The following is a 12,098-nucleotide window of genomic DNA, read 5'->3' as shown; positions in this document are numbered from 1 at the left end:
GTTCAGATGATAAGACAAGGTTGAACGAAACGAACTCTGTACAATACGGTGGGAGTCCTTGCTATTAAATATTCATTTTCTTTAAAAAGGCATTTTTAAAGAAATTTCTACTAGTGTGTAGAGGTCATTAATTAAAATTGGATTTTCATAGGGAATAGATCGTTAAGAGGGTTGTAGAGAAATTTCTGGTGGCCAAAGCTCATCCAGGCGATTAAAATAAGGGCTCTCCCAAGAAGCAAAATAGCTGCTTTATAGAACCAAGTATTAGACAAGTCTTTTAGTACACTTTTAAAAGACTTAAAGTGAAAATTTTCTGTTGAAATTCCCATAGCAGCTCTTAAGATCCTTAAGAGTGCGCTACTTTACTCATAGTAATCTCAGTGATGGAAGCAAGAGCGTTATAAGTAAATAAATAGATTTTTGGTTCTATAGTGCCTTTCTTAGGGAATTCTACAAGACAATTTTAAGAAAAATTGCTGCTTGGGTTGCCACTTACAGATTTCCTGACGGACCTAAGAATCTATAGTTTGTGTCTGGCGCCGGCTTAGCAATTTTACTAGTCTATTTTAGATAAAAAACGCTGTCTTTTTTCTGCTAACTGCTCGCTGCGATTTTTCTAAAGGAAAATTTGTCTCAAATTCATCAAGTAAATAAAAAAAAACACTAATATAAAATCATATAAAACAACTTAAATAAGTGAGATTAGTTAAAAAATTACTTTTTGCATGAAGAGATATACTTCAGTCGAGAAGAAATACACTAGTTTATTAAATGAAAACCGATTTTGTAAATTATAATTATTAGCTTATAGAGCCATATGGTATAGAGTAACGTAGATGCGGGTGACTTTGCGCTCCACGAATAAAGCGGTCTTCAAACTAGAAGCTTAGCCCACTTTAAAATAATCTCAAAATCCTAAATAGTAATTAATTTTATAAGCTTTTCAGAATGTAATTGATCATTTGCCCTTAACATCTAAAGAAGTCCAAATTTTCCAAAAATTCTTGACTGATAAAAAATTGGAATAGGGGGAGATAGGGCTACTTTGAGCAGTGGGGTTATATTGATATACATTCTAAAGTAAACTAGGCTTTAACGTAATGTAATGTAGATAGATATAACAATTCTGGATCTTAATTAAGTAGAAAGAAACCGGAGTTCGTCGGAAAATGGAGTCACTCTTAGAAAAACGGCAACTCTTCCCAAAGCTTTCGGCTCGGTCTCCAAGCTATCATCAATGGTCGAATCAATAAGGAGAATACTGCACAAGACCAAGAAAAAGTAGAAAATTGTAAATGTGTGCCAAGTTGTTTCTAGAAAAGTGATTTGTTTATTATTAAAAAAGTGCCCCCACATACTCTGTTATACCCTTTAAAATTCTGCACAGATTGAGAGATAAAGCTCTGGAAATTCCTTATTGATTCGACCACTGATAACGGCTTGGAGACCGAGCCGAAAGCTTTGGGAAAAGTTGCCATTTTTTTAAGGATGACTCCACTTTCCAACGAACTCCGGTTCCTTTCTAGTAAATTTCCCTAACGTCGGTTTTCTCACAATAATCTCAATTAAATTCTCAAAGTAGCTCCACTTTCCCCTAGTTACGCCATATGGCTAAGCTAGGTCTGAAGACTGTATAATTTTCAATTTTCTACCCTTGCTTTTTGTAAGCTTTTCTTTAATTCTAGTACTTAAGGATGATCTTTAGATCTTCCTTAAAAACCTTTATCCCTTATTCCTCATTCCTTAAAAACCCTTAAGGAAAAGTTTACGAAAGGCAGGTTTACAAAGTCACCGGCATATTCGGTAGTCTTAGATCTTAATCTTAAATTTAGATATCCAGGATTTTTTCGACTTTTTCATAAATTCGAATTGACAATTCGACGGCTCAGAATATAAGTCGAACAACTCGATTTTGCACAAAAATCGTTTTATTCGCTTTTTGGATACTTCTTTATATCCTCTACACTGAGAAAAATCCGAAAAGGTAAACTAAAATTCCGGAAATGTTAATTTTACCCTACAGTATTGATCCAAAATCGGTGTAAATGTTACCCCTTTTAGGTGTATTAGGGGTTAAAGGTACCCCTTTTCATGTTAATTTTACCTTTAAAAAGGTGTAAAATTAACATGAAAAAATGTTGATCTATTTTTACACCTAAAAAGTGTTAAAGTTATGAGGAAAAAACGTTAATCGCATCCTCTTTTTTTCTTAGTGTACCTTCCCTGTAAATATTATGCTTTAAAGATAATTATTTTCAAAGTTATATAGAAATTTTGAATCCCAAAAGTCCTATACTCTTCATGTAAAATTTCAGCTTTGAATCGCTCTTCTGTAAAATTTGCCTACAACGAGTTATTCGTGTCTTATTCTGAGCCAACGAAATATTCAGCAACAGATTCTGGAAAGACACTTTATCTGCTTGAAACTGCCTCACCCTCCCATATGAGATATAGGGTAAAAGGAACACCTATTGACACTTTAAGAACTCGTGTCAGGACTTATTGACACCCTACTCTGTACCATTTGGGATATGAAATTTGAACATATCTTTTTATAGTAAAAGGTGTATTACAGAAAAGCGTTATATTACTTATATTTTACTAGATACATTAAATAATTTTCAACATTTTGACAAAAGTGTCAATAGGGGTTCCCTGTCGAAGAGGTGTTCCTCCGACTCTATCCTTATCGAAAAACGCAGATTAATGAAAAAAACGTAATATTAATTTAGATTTTATTGGATGCATTAAATAAATTTCAACATTTTGACAAAAGTCTCAATAGAGGTTCCCTGTCGAAGAGGTGTTCCTTCGACCCTACCATATTATAGCATATTTTGCATTTTTTGATGAGTAGCACTTGAACCTCTAAGTGTATCAGTAAAACAGCAAAACTGCATTATTTTGCCTTTGTTTTTTCTGAGATCAAATTCCAACCCCTTCCCTATTTTGAAAGTTAAAAGGTGGACAAAAATAAATTATACTAAAATGGCAGTTGGTTCGGGGCTATGAAAAAAAGAGTCTCCGAGACTCATTAAGCGTTGATGAGTATGAGTTGAAAATGTGCAGACATCCCGGGCTATGCCTCAGACATGAATCCTCTTCCCTGACCACTTTTGTGGTGGAACGGGGTGGGGTCCATAAATTATTTGCCACAATATATGTTGAGTGGTATATAATATAGAGATATCGAAATGTACAATTAATTTCACTTACCGCTCGACACTCGGGTCTTGTATGAGGGTAGCAGGTATGTTGTGCTCGACGTCATCGTGTGAATCAATCAAGTGCGGCGGAGGCTGCGGACTTGTGGGGGTGGTGGAATGATGCGATTCCGGATCTCTGAGCATTGTTGATGATGTTGTTGCTGGAGCACCCTCAAGAGATTGTGTTGATGATGGACTAGCTGACCCAGACGTTAATACATCTTTCTGTTCGGGACTTTCGAGAGCATCATCTCCTTCTTCTGCCGGTGTCATCCACAAAAATTGTCCAATTGGCCCACAATGAAGGGATTCCGAGAAATAAAACAAGAAAAAAATATTGCCAACATTGAGCATTGTTTCCCAAAACCATTTCAAAAAAAAAATTCATCATAAAATTCCACCCAATTTGTGACGATCTTCTTCCTTAAAAACTCATTTTACCCTCGCAGAAAGTTTCGAGGGTGAAAATGGCGAAACAATTTCCAATTTTCACCCACAAAGTACCATATAAATTCTGATTAAAATATTGGTGTGTCTGCATCAAAAATGTTCCACCCTCTTTTTCTGTGCTTTTTGCCTCCAAAATCGCGATTTGCAGGACGATTTTCCCGCGCGCATCAACTATTACGCGTCTCTCAATGGATGACGATGGTGCAGAATATCCTTGGGAGGAATACCACCCTCTCCCAGAGCTTCGGCGCCCACTCTGTGAAAGCTCCGGGGCTGAGGGGATGGAAAATCGTCAATCGATCGGACAGTTTCAACTTTAGCTGCCAAAAAATCGTCTCAGTTTCAGCACAAAAATTCCATATAAAAGGTCTTGGGGGAGTGGAAAAGCTCAATGTGATGCTCTTTGGAGTTCAAAGGCTTTGGTAGTTGTAGCTGGGATTGGCCGAATTGATTGAAACTCATAAAAATGTGTTGGAAATCTTAGAATTAATAAGGACAAGAATCAGTGATGAAGGAATAAATAGTAGTAGGGTATTAAGAAGTGTTCTCAAAATTTCCGTCTTGATAATGAATTTGATATTACACTGAGAGAAATCCGAGAAAATTAAAATAACATTCCGGAAATGTTAGTTTTACCCTGCAGTATTGATCCGAAATTGGTGTAAAAATTATGCTTTTTAGGTGTATTATGGGTTAAAGTTACCCTTTTTCATGTTAATTTTACACTTAAAAAAGGTGTAAAATTAACATTAAAAAATGTTGATGGCATATTTACACCTAAAAAGTGTTAAAGTTATCAGAAAAAAAGGTAATCGCACCCTCATGTTTTCCCAATGAAACTACCATAATACAAGGATGAAATCGGTGTAAATATTATGCTTTTTAGGTTTATTAGGGGTTAAAGCTACCCTTTTTCATGTTATTTTTTTATTCACACAGCAGGTGACTCACCATGAACTAAAAGGAGCAGTTTAAAGCTCCTCTTTTTCTCTGTCCTTTTTTACCTTTATTTTACCTTTAAATTTTACCTTCGAAAAGGTGTAAAGTTAACATTAAAAAATGTTGATATATTTTTACACCTAAAATTTGTGTGTTAAATTTATGAGGAAAAAAAGTTAATCGCAATCCCGTTTTTTCTCAGTGTATGCTTCTTGGAAACTTAAAGATAAGCTGAGAGACGTTAAGCAAAGCAAAGGCTAACCAGGATGTAGGGAAAATACTTTTAGCCGTTGTAAATTTTGTAATTTTTGCAAAATTAAAATCTTATTTTGCATAGAGGAAGGCTTCCTGGCTTCGCACACACTGTATACTGAGAAAAAAAAGAGTGTCCAATTAACTGTTTTCGTTATAACGGTAACATTTTTAGGTGTAAAAATATATCAATACTTTTTCATGTTAATTTAACACCTTTATAGGGGTAAAATTAACATGAAAAAGGTTAACTTTAACCCCAATACACCTAAAAGAGGTAACATTTACACTGATTTCAGATCAACACCGTAAAACTGACATTTCCGGAATGTTATTTTAACTTTTTCTGGATTTCTCTTAAGTGTAGCTTCGAACACTTTAAAATTACCCCACATTCTGGAAAAAATAGTTAGACACTGAGAGAAATCCGAAAAAGTTAAAATAACATTCCGGAAATGTTTATTTTACCCTACAGTATTGATCCGAAATCGGTGTAAATATTATGCTTTTTAGGTGTATTAGGGGTTAAAGTTACCCTCTTTCATGTTAATTTTACCCTTAAAAATGTGTCAAATTAACATTAAAAAATGTTGATATATTTTTACACATAAAAAGTGTTAAAGTTATGAGGAAAGAGGTTAATCGCACCCCCGTTTTTTCCTCAGAGGATATATTAAAGGAATATGGGAAAAATATAAAGTGTTCGAAGCCAGAGTATGTACGAAGCTTAGATATATTTGCATAGATCTGCATAGGTATTTTTCGAAGCACTGTCTTCCTATCCAGGAGACTCCTCTAGATTTTTTCGTACTTGCTACGTCGTTTAAATAAATTTCAGAAAACAATGTATAGGCCTCTTTTCCCAAAACGTCTTGAGTGACTTTTCTTGTGATGTCCTCTATGCTTTCAGAGCTTTTTTTGACTGCCCATTTGGAGGATATGTCTTATCAGATTCTTCAATTAGCTCCTCAAGATTTATCTCATTGAGCGTTTGTCTTCATCGCTAATTATCTTTAGTGTTTTCTAAACCATGTCAGAAGATATCCAGGGTGATTTCAGGAAAATCCCAGAGGATGATGGCAAGGAAGTTTGAGGATGCCCCACCCTGTGCTGAGGTGATGAGACAAAAGGACGCATTTGTGTGTCTGTCCATGACGCAGGAAATCGCACAGCATCAAGTTGTGCTTGAAAAGAGGAAGCCTCCGTTCTCGCGATCATCAGATAGAACGCCATGGCGTCTCTAATTAAAATTATCCCCTCGAGCTAATTATTCCATCCAACTACATGCCATCATCCACCTTCTCAGCCATTATCGCTGCCTCTCTTCATACCCCCCCCAAAAATGTGTATGTGAAGTGTGCACAAAGTCAAGGAAGATTCTTTTCCTCTCTTTTGCCATTCACTGTCCAACGGGGGATGATGGAGAGAAAAACAACCCCAAACCCAAGGATTTTCCCTCCCCATCAATCCCACTCCCCCCGAAAGAGCACAAAAACAGAGCAGCAGAGTCACAGTCAAACGAGCTATGAAATATGATAAAAATTAATTAATAAATTATGTGTCGAGTTGCGTAAAAGTGGATAAGCTTGTCGTCCCAGACAGACAATTGAGGAATTGAAGCACAAAATATTCCGAGAGCAATTGAGCTTTTGAAATTGAACCTGGAAGCTTTGATACTCATCTTCAGCTCCTATGCCACAGATTGACACAAATGCTATTAAGTTGCGCCAGAGACACATTTCCTCCCCATTTGCTCTCTATTTAAATTTTCTAATTAAAATCCATCACCTTGCCTTTGAGGCACTTTTTCCAGGTCTGTTTGATGATTCCTCCTGATTATTTTGGTTCAACATATTTCACCATATTTACCACGTGAGATAAACAATTTGTGAGTGAAATGATTTCCTCAGTTCCTTTTGTCTCTTGTGACTTTTTGGGGGATGAGAGGATGCTGGGAGAGAGCACAAATTGAATTTAATTTATTGATGTGAGGACAAGGAGGTACTTTTGAAGATGCTAAAAACAGAGTTGATAGAGGAGGAAGTCGACTTTTTATAGATAAAAGGGTTAACACATGCTTTCAAATAATAACTTAGACCAAGTTATTAAATTAAGACCCTATTAAGTACTTATTAAGTACTTAATTAAGTACTATTTTTGAGAGAAAGTAGTGGCACCTGGTGGCAAAAAGTGGAAACTTGAATACAGAATGCGACGGACACATGCTAACCATTTGATAGAAAGATATGAAAAAATTGACTATTCAGACAAACATAGCCACAAAATATTATTAAAGAAAATTAGGGTAAGTGTGCAAAATTCTAGTCAGCCTGCAATTTCGGCCATCTTTTTGTTCCTCGACTTTCCGTGAACTTTTAGATTTTACCTACTCTAGAGATTATACAATGCAGAAGAATAACAAAAAATGTAGCTTCTACAAACGAGATGACGTGGAAAAGATATTGGAAAAATTCCCAAAGGGCAAGGAACTATGAGAATGACTCTGTATATAGTTTCTTTCTTTTAGTAATAAATTTATAAATAGTGAAATAAATGAAGTACTAATTTAATATTCTTCTTTGCATTTTGATTTGGTAAGTATAACTTAAGGCTCTTCCCGGATTCCCTATAACTTGTAATTCGGGTATGTTATTTTGTCTACAAGTAGCCCAAAATCTATTATATCCTTCTTTTTATGCCCTCAACTTGCGATATCGAAGCTTAAATATGCAACAACTGTCCCGTTTTCTGTTAAATTTTCTCTTAAGCGCGTGATCCGAGAATGTGAATTACCCAAAAAATTTACTAATTTTTTTTGAATCTCTCTCCAGTCCCAGTAGCGTATAAACCGGACTACACATTTAAAAAGTTTTTTTTTTATATTTTAATTTTTTAAATTAGGCGTTTTATTAATTTACAACAACAATTCCGTCCTGCAACAGTTGCAACCAGAGAAGAAAATGTGGTGCCGGACAATGTTAAATGTGTTTTGAATTTTCTTTTGAGAAATAAAAAACGAAGAATCAAAAATACATGTTTTATATGCCTTAAGGTAATTGCTTAAAAAGTGCTTCATTGAAAGTCCTTAATTAAGTGCTTAGTGAAAAAACTTTTCATGTCTTGAATACAAACTACTTAATTAAGAACTTCGACAAAGACTTTAATTAAGTACTTATAGTGTTAAGACTGAGTCATGCGATATTAGTTTCACTACTCGTCACAAATGGCTGACATATGCCTCATTTTGATACTATTTATTTAAGTACTTGAATGTTTTTCACCTCCTTAAAATTAAGTCATTGAGTTAGGAACATAATAAATACTTAATTAGTATACTTAATGTGTTAGCCGGGTTGAGAAGAAGTGGACTAAGCAAGAATATTTCATGGAGGAACTACAACATTTTGTAAGCATTAACTGGAATTCTCTAAAAGGCAGGCAAGGCGGAAAGTGGCAATTTGAAAAGTCGGACACCTCCTTCGAAGTTTGATAAAATATTAGTTAAATATGTAATTTTCTATGAAATTCTGATTTTGCAATTATTTAGAAAGTTGTAAAAAAGAAAAGACTTCTATTTCAGAACATTAAAAGATATTATTATTGCAACATTTTTACGATCAAGGAAAACTCAGAAAAACATTTGAAAAATACATTCCAATTAAGAGATTCACATCTTTAAAATAGAAGTTGCTAATTTGCTTTAAATTTAATTAAAAAAACTAAATTTAAATACTTTTTAAAAAATACACTAGTACGACATTATTAATTCTTGTCCGTCTTTGGAAAATTATTTTCTAATATAAAGTAAGTTATTTTCGTTATTTTCTTCAAATTTTTAATAAAAACTAATTATTATCATTAATCGAGTCGAACTAATAATAAGAATTTTTATTAAAACGTGCCCTGAGCTGAGTTTTTATTTTAGTTCTTGTCCGCCTTTAGAAAGTGATCCATTTTCTACCTTAAGTAAATTTTTCTATTATTTGCTTGAACTTTTTAAAACAAAATTGTCTAAAAATAATTTAAAAAAAATTTTAACAGATCAGAATCTTTGACAAATCTGATCTGTCTTTTTAAATTCTTATCCGCCTTTTAAAAATGTGATATATTCTAACATACTTAAATTTTCCTATTATTGGCTTAAGCTTAAACTTTTTAATAAAAAGTTGTGTTAAATTGAAAAAAAAAAATAAGTTAGTTATCAAAATCTTTAATAAAAAGTACCAAGGTCTAATTTTTTTTAAATTCTTGTCCGATTTTTAAAAATGTGTTAATTTCTAATTAACGTTTTATTGATTAAACTTTTTAATAAAAACTGGCAAGATTTACTTAAAATACTGCACAAGGTACCTTATGATGGGAGAAAAAGCAAAATATTTATTCAGCTTAAAAATTAATTTTTGTTTTTTTTTGTAAGTGGCCACTCTTTCAAATTTTACCCTACTGGGGCGGTATTACTAGGATATATTGGGATTGTAGTCTCATGGTCTGTGGAATATTTTACACTGGAGTTTACTGAAAGTAATTGGGACATGTTTTATGCTTGAAAAAATCCTAGTGATCTAAAAGAGACTTAAACACGGGACACTTGTATCGTTCTAGTAGAGTTTTTTACTTCTTGACCCATTGATTGCATGAAATTTTTAAAATACTTGGTTGTAGGGTAAAATTTGTAAAGGTGGACACTTCAGAAATAGGTCAAATTCATAATGTATCTATATGCTGCAGCCGCCTTTCTTTGTCCGACTTTCGGCATGTCCGAGTTTTGGTGTGTCCGACTTTTTACACTGTCCGATTTTTAGCAAATTACCCCAAATATCACAAAACTCGAGTCCAGTTAATAGTAAACCATTGAAAGGTAGTACAAGCTTGAATCTAGAGACCTTTTCAACTCTGATCCCTTGCCCTTGTGCAGAAATTGCAAAATTCCTCCCAAAAAGCGGGAAAATTGGTGAGTATTTTTGTTTATGAGAGCAAAATCATTGGCAGACGCCTGGTTGCAATTTCGCGATTGTCGCATATTGTGAGATGTACTGGGAAACAAGAGAGCCAATTTCCAATATTTGATCGTCTTATCAATAAACAGCGGAGCTTCTTTCATCGCCGATGAAACAAACTCCCATCGCTCCAAATGAGGGATGATGAGACTTTTGGGGGGGGGTTGGTGTATGTTTTCAGATGTCTGTCGCTGACGCTTTCCTTCATCAGCCCTTTTATCTCGTCCTTGGATCCCACCCCGGCGTCCTCTTTTGGCGTCAAATGGTGCAGTCGATGGGGAGTTTGAGGGGGCGAACTTTGTGATTTCTGTTCTTCTTTCACCCCCCCCCCCCTTTTTCCTTCTTTTTCCTTCAAAATTGCTCTTGCTCTCGAAATTGTGCAGTGTGTGTAATGAAAACGACGACCCTAATGATGGAACACACAGAAGACCAATCAAGATGACTCCCATCTCGAGATACCCCCCTCAGTCCCCCAAAAGCCCCTTCCGCAGTCGATCAATTGTCTCTCATCCAAGATGCCACCCATCCCATCATCACCCTTTGAACTTTTCTCTTCCATGTCTCCAAGATCCCCACTGTCAACGCAAGTCACAACATTATCGCCCAAAAGCTCCCTTGAGTTTCAGTGGGTGGTTTGGGTTGGGCAATCGTTTGGGAGTTTTGTCCCCAAACGAAAAAGCTTGAGACACGTATCTGGGAAATTAGTATTTAAAGTTAATTGAGTTGAAAATTTTAATATATGGAAAAACATCAAATCAGAGCTTAATGGTCTCCTATCATATTCTCTGTGAGAGACAATTTGGATGTTCAATTTCTTCGCTTTCTTAATCGACAGACGGTTACCAGTGAGAATTCTCGAGGACACCATGAGAGATTGAATATATTGCTATATATTATCGCGATAAATAGATAAATGTAGATGGATGGGAGAAGTGGCGAATAGAGGAGATAAATTCCACTTTCTTCGGGTGAATTGTGGATGTCCGAGGCGAGAAAACCGTGCATTTATCTCCACCTTGATTCATCCTGGCTGCTCTCTCAGCCATGAGAGATATCCTGAGCAGACTCCCGTGGGAGACCATTTCCACCCACTCATCCATCCACCTCGAGCCATTTGTTTCCACAAACACACAACTAATCTCCGTTCTTCGTCTTTGCCGACTCCATCGAAATGAATCGTTGGCCAATGTCACTTTTGAAAGCTTCCAAGGCTATTTTCTTCATCAGATGGAAAAAAGTGCAATGATTGCCAAAAAGTTGGTCATACCTCAGATTGTTGCAGTCAAGTGACAACCTTGCGATAAATGTGCAGGGGTGCTACATTCAACAAAATTTGATTAAAAAGTTATTTCTTTTTAGATCGGAATTAGGTTAAGTGGGAGTAGAGGAGGAGGGTATACATAATGGGTTCAATTGTAAAACGAGGTCAACTGTAAGGAAAATTTGAACTTTTAATCCTAGGTCTGATTCCTATATCTAGCTTAATTTTGAAGAACAATTAAAACCGTGACTGAGGTATAATACTTCCGTAAAAAGGGAACAATTGAGAACTAGAGGAATGTTTTCAGGCTTTGAAATATATAACTTATTAAAAGATAAGATTTATCTCAATACACTGAGAGTTTAGGATCATCGATTAGATTAGAAGGACTTTGCATAAATTTCCTTTACCTCATCATTTACTGCCAAATTTTGCAGGACAAATATTCTTGAGGATTAGTCTGAGTTTATTTCGGTCTTTATAAGCGTAACTCGATATATCTTACCATTAAAACGGTTTCGTGGCCTTCAGGCAAGCCAAAATGATCCACTACCTGGGGGCGTTATTAATATCAGGCTTTCGATCACCATAATAACGCTCAACACCCGGAAGCTGAATTAGCAATTCTTAAACTTCAAAGGTATTTAAGGCATAGGTCTCATTCTATCAGACCGTTGGTAGTATATTTAACTATAATTCAGAAGAAAATTTTGTAGAACGTTTTAAGTTTCTAACACTATTTGTTAGAGTATTTTAGTTATGAAAATAAGTTTTAGAACCTATGGCAGACAAAATCCCGAAAACCAAAATTCCGAATGGTAAAAGCCCTGAAAAGAACGAAATTATACGAACGATAATGTAAAAAAAACTCTTTCCCAAAACACAGAAAATTTCCCTTGCTTCTGCAAGCGTGGGTGCAATCGTGCGAGCAGATATGACACTTTTAGGAGTTTGGGATTTTAATTTTGACTTTCGCGATTTTGGCATTTGGGA

The 12,098-nt window shown here is 35.2% G+C and overlaps 1 protein-coding gene across 3 annotated transcripts in view; it reads right to left on the bottom strand.

The window, feature by feature from the left end:
* Nucleotides 1-12,098, bottom strand: part of LOC129798472 (protein tiptop) — a 359,823-nt gene that overhangs the window by 27,424 nt on the left and 320,301 nt on the right. For 2 of the 3 annotated variants that reach the window (XM_055841626.1, XM_055841627.1), the window contains one exon: nt 3,217-3,466. In XM_055841626.1, the coding sequence (XP_055697601.1) occupies nt 3,217-3,466 (250 nt within the window). Of the gene's footprint in view, nt 1-3,216; nt 3,647-12,098 lie in introns of those variants that run through there. The other variant, XM_055841625.1, reaches the window with a different exon arrangement.

The sequence above is a fragment of the Phlebotomus papatasi genome, chromosome 1 (assembly GCF_024763615.1).
Source record: "Phlebotomus papatasi isolate M1 chromosome 1, Ppap_2.1, whole genome shotgun sequence".
In the NCBI taxonomy this organism is placed as follows: domain Eukaryota; kingdom Metazoa; phylum Arthropoda; class Insecta; order Diptera; family Psychodidae; genus Phlebotomus; species Phlebotomus papatasi.
Note: the sequence above shows the minus strand (reverse complement) of the source record. Positions and strands in the feature narration are given on the sequence as shown.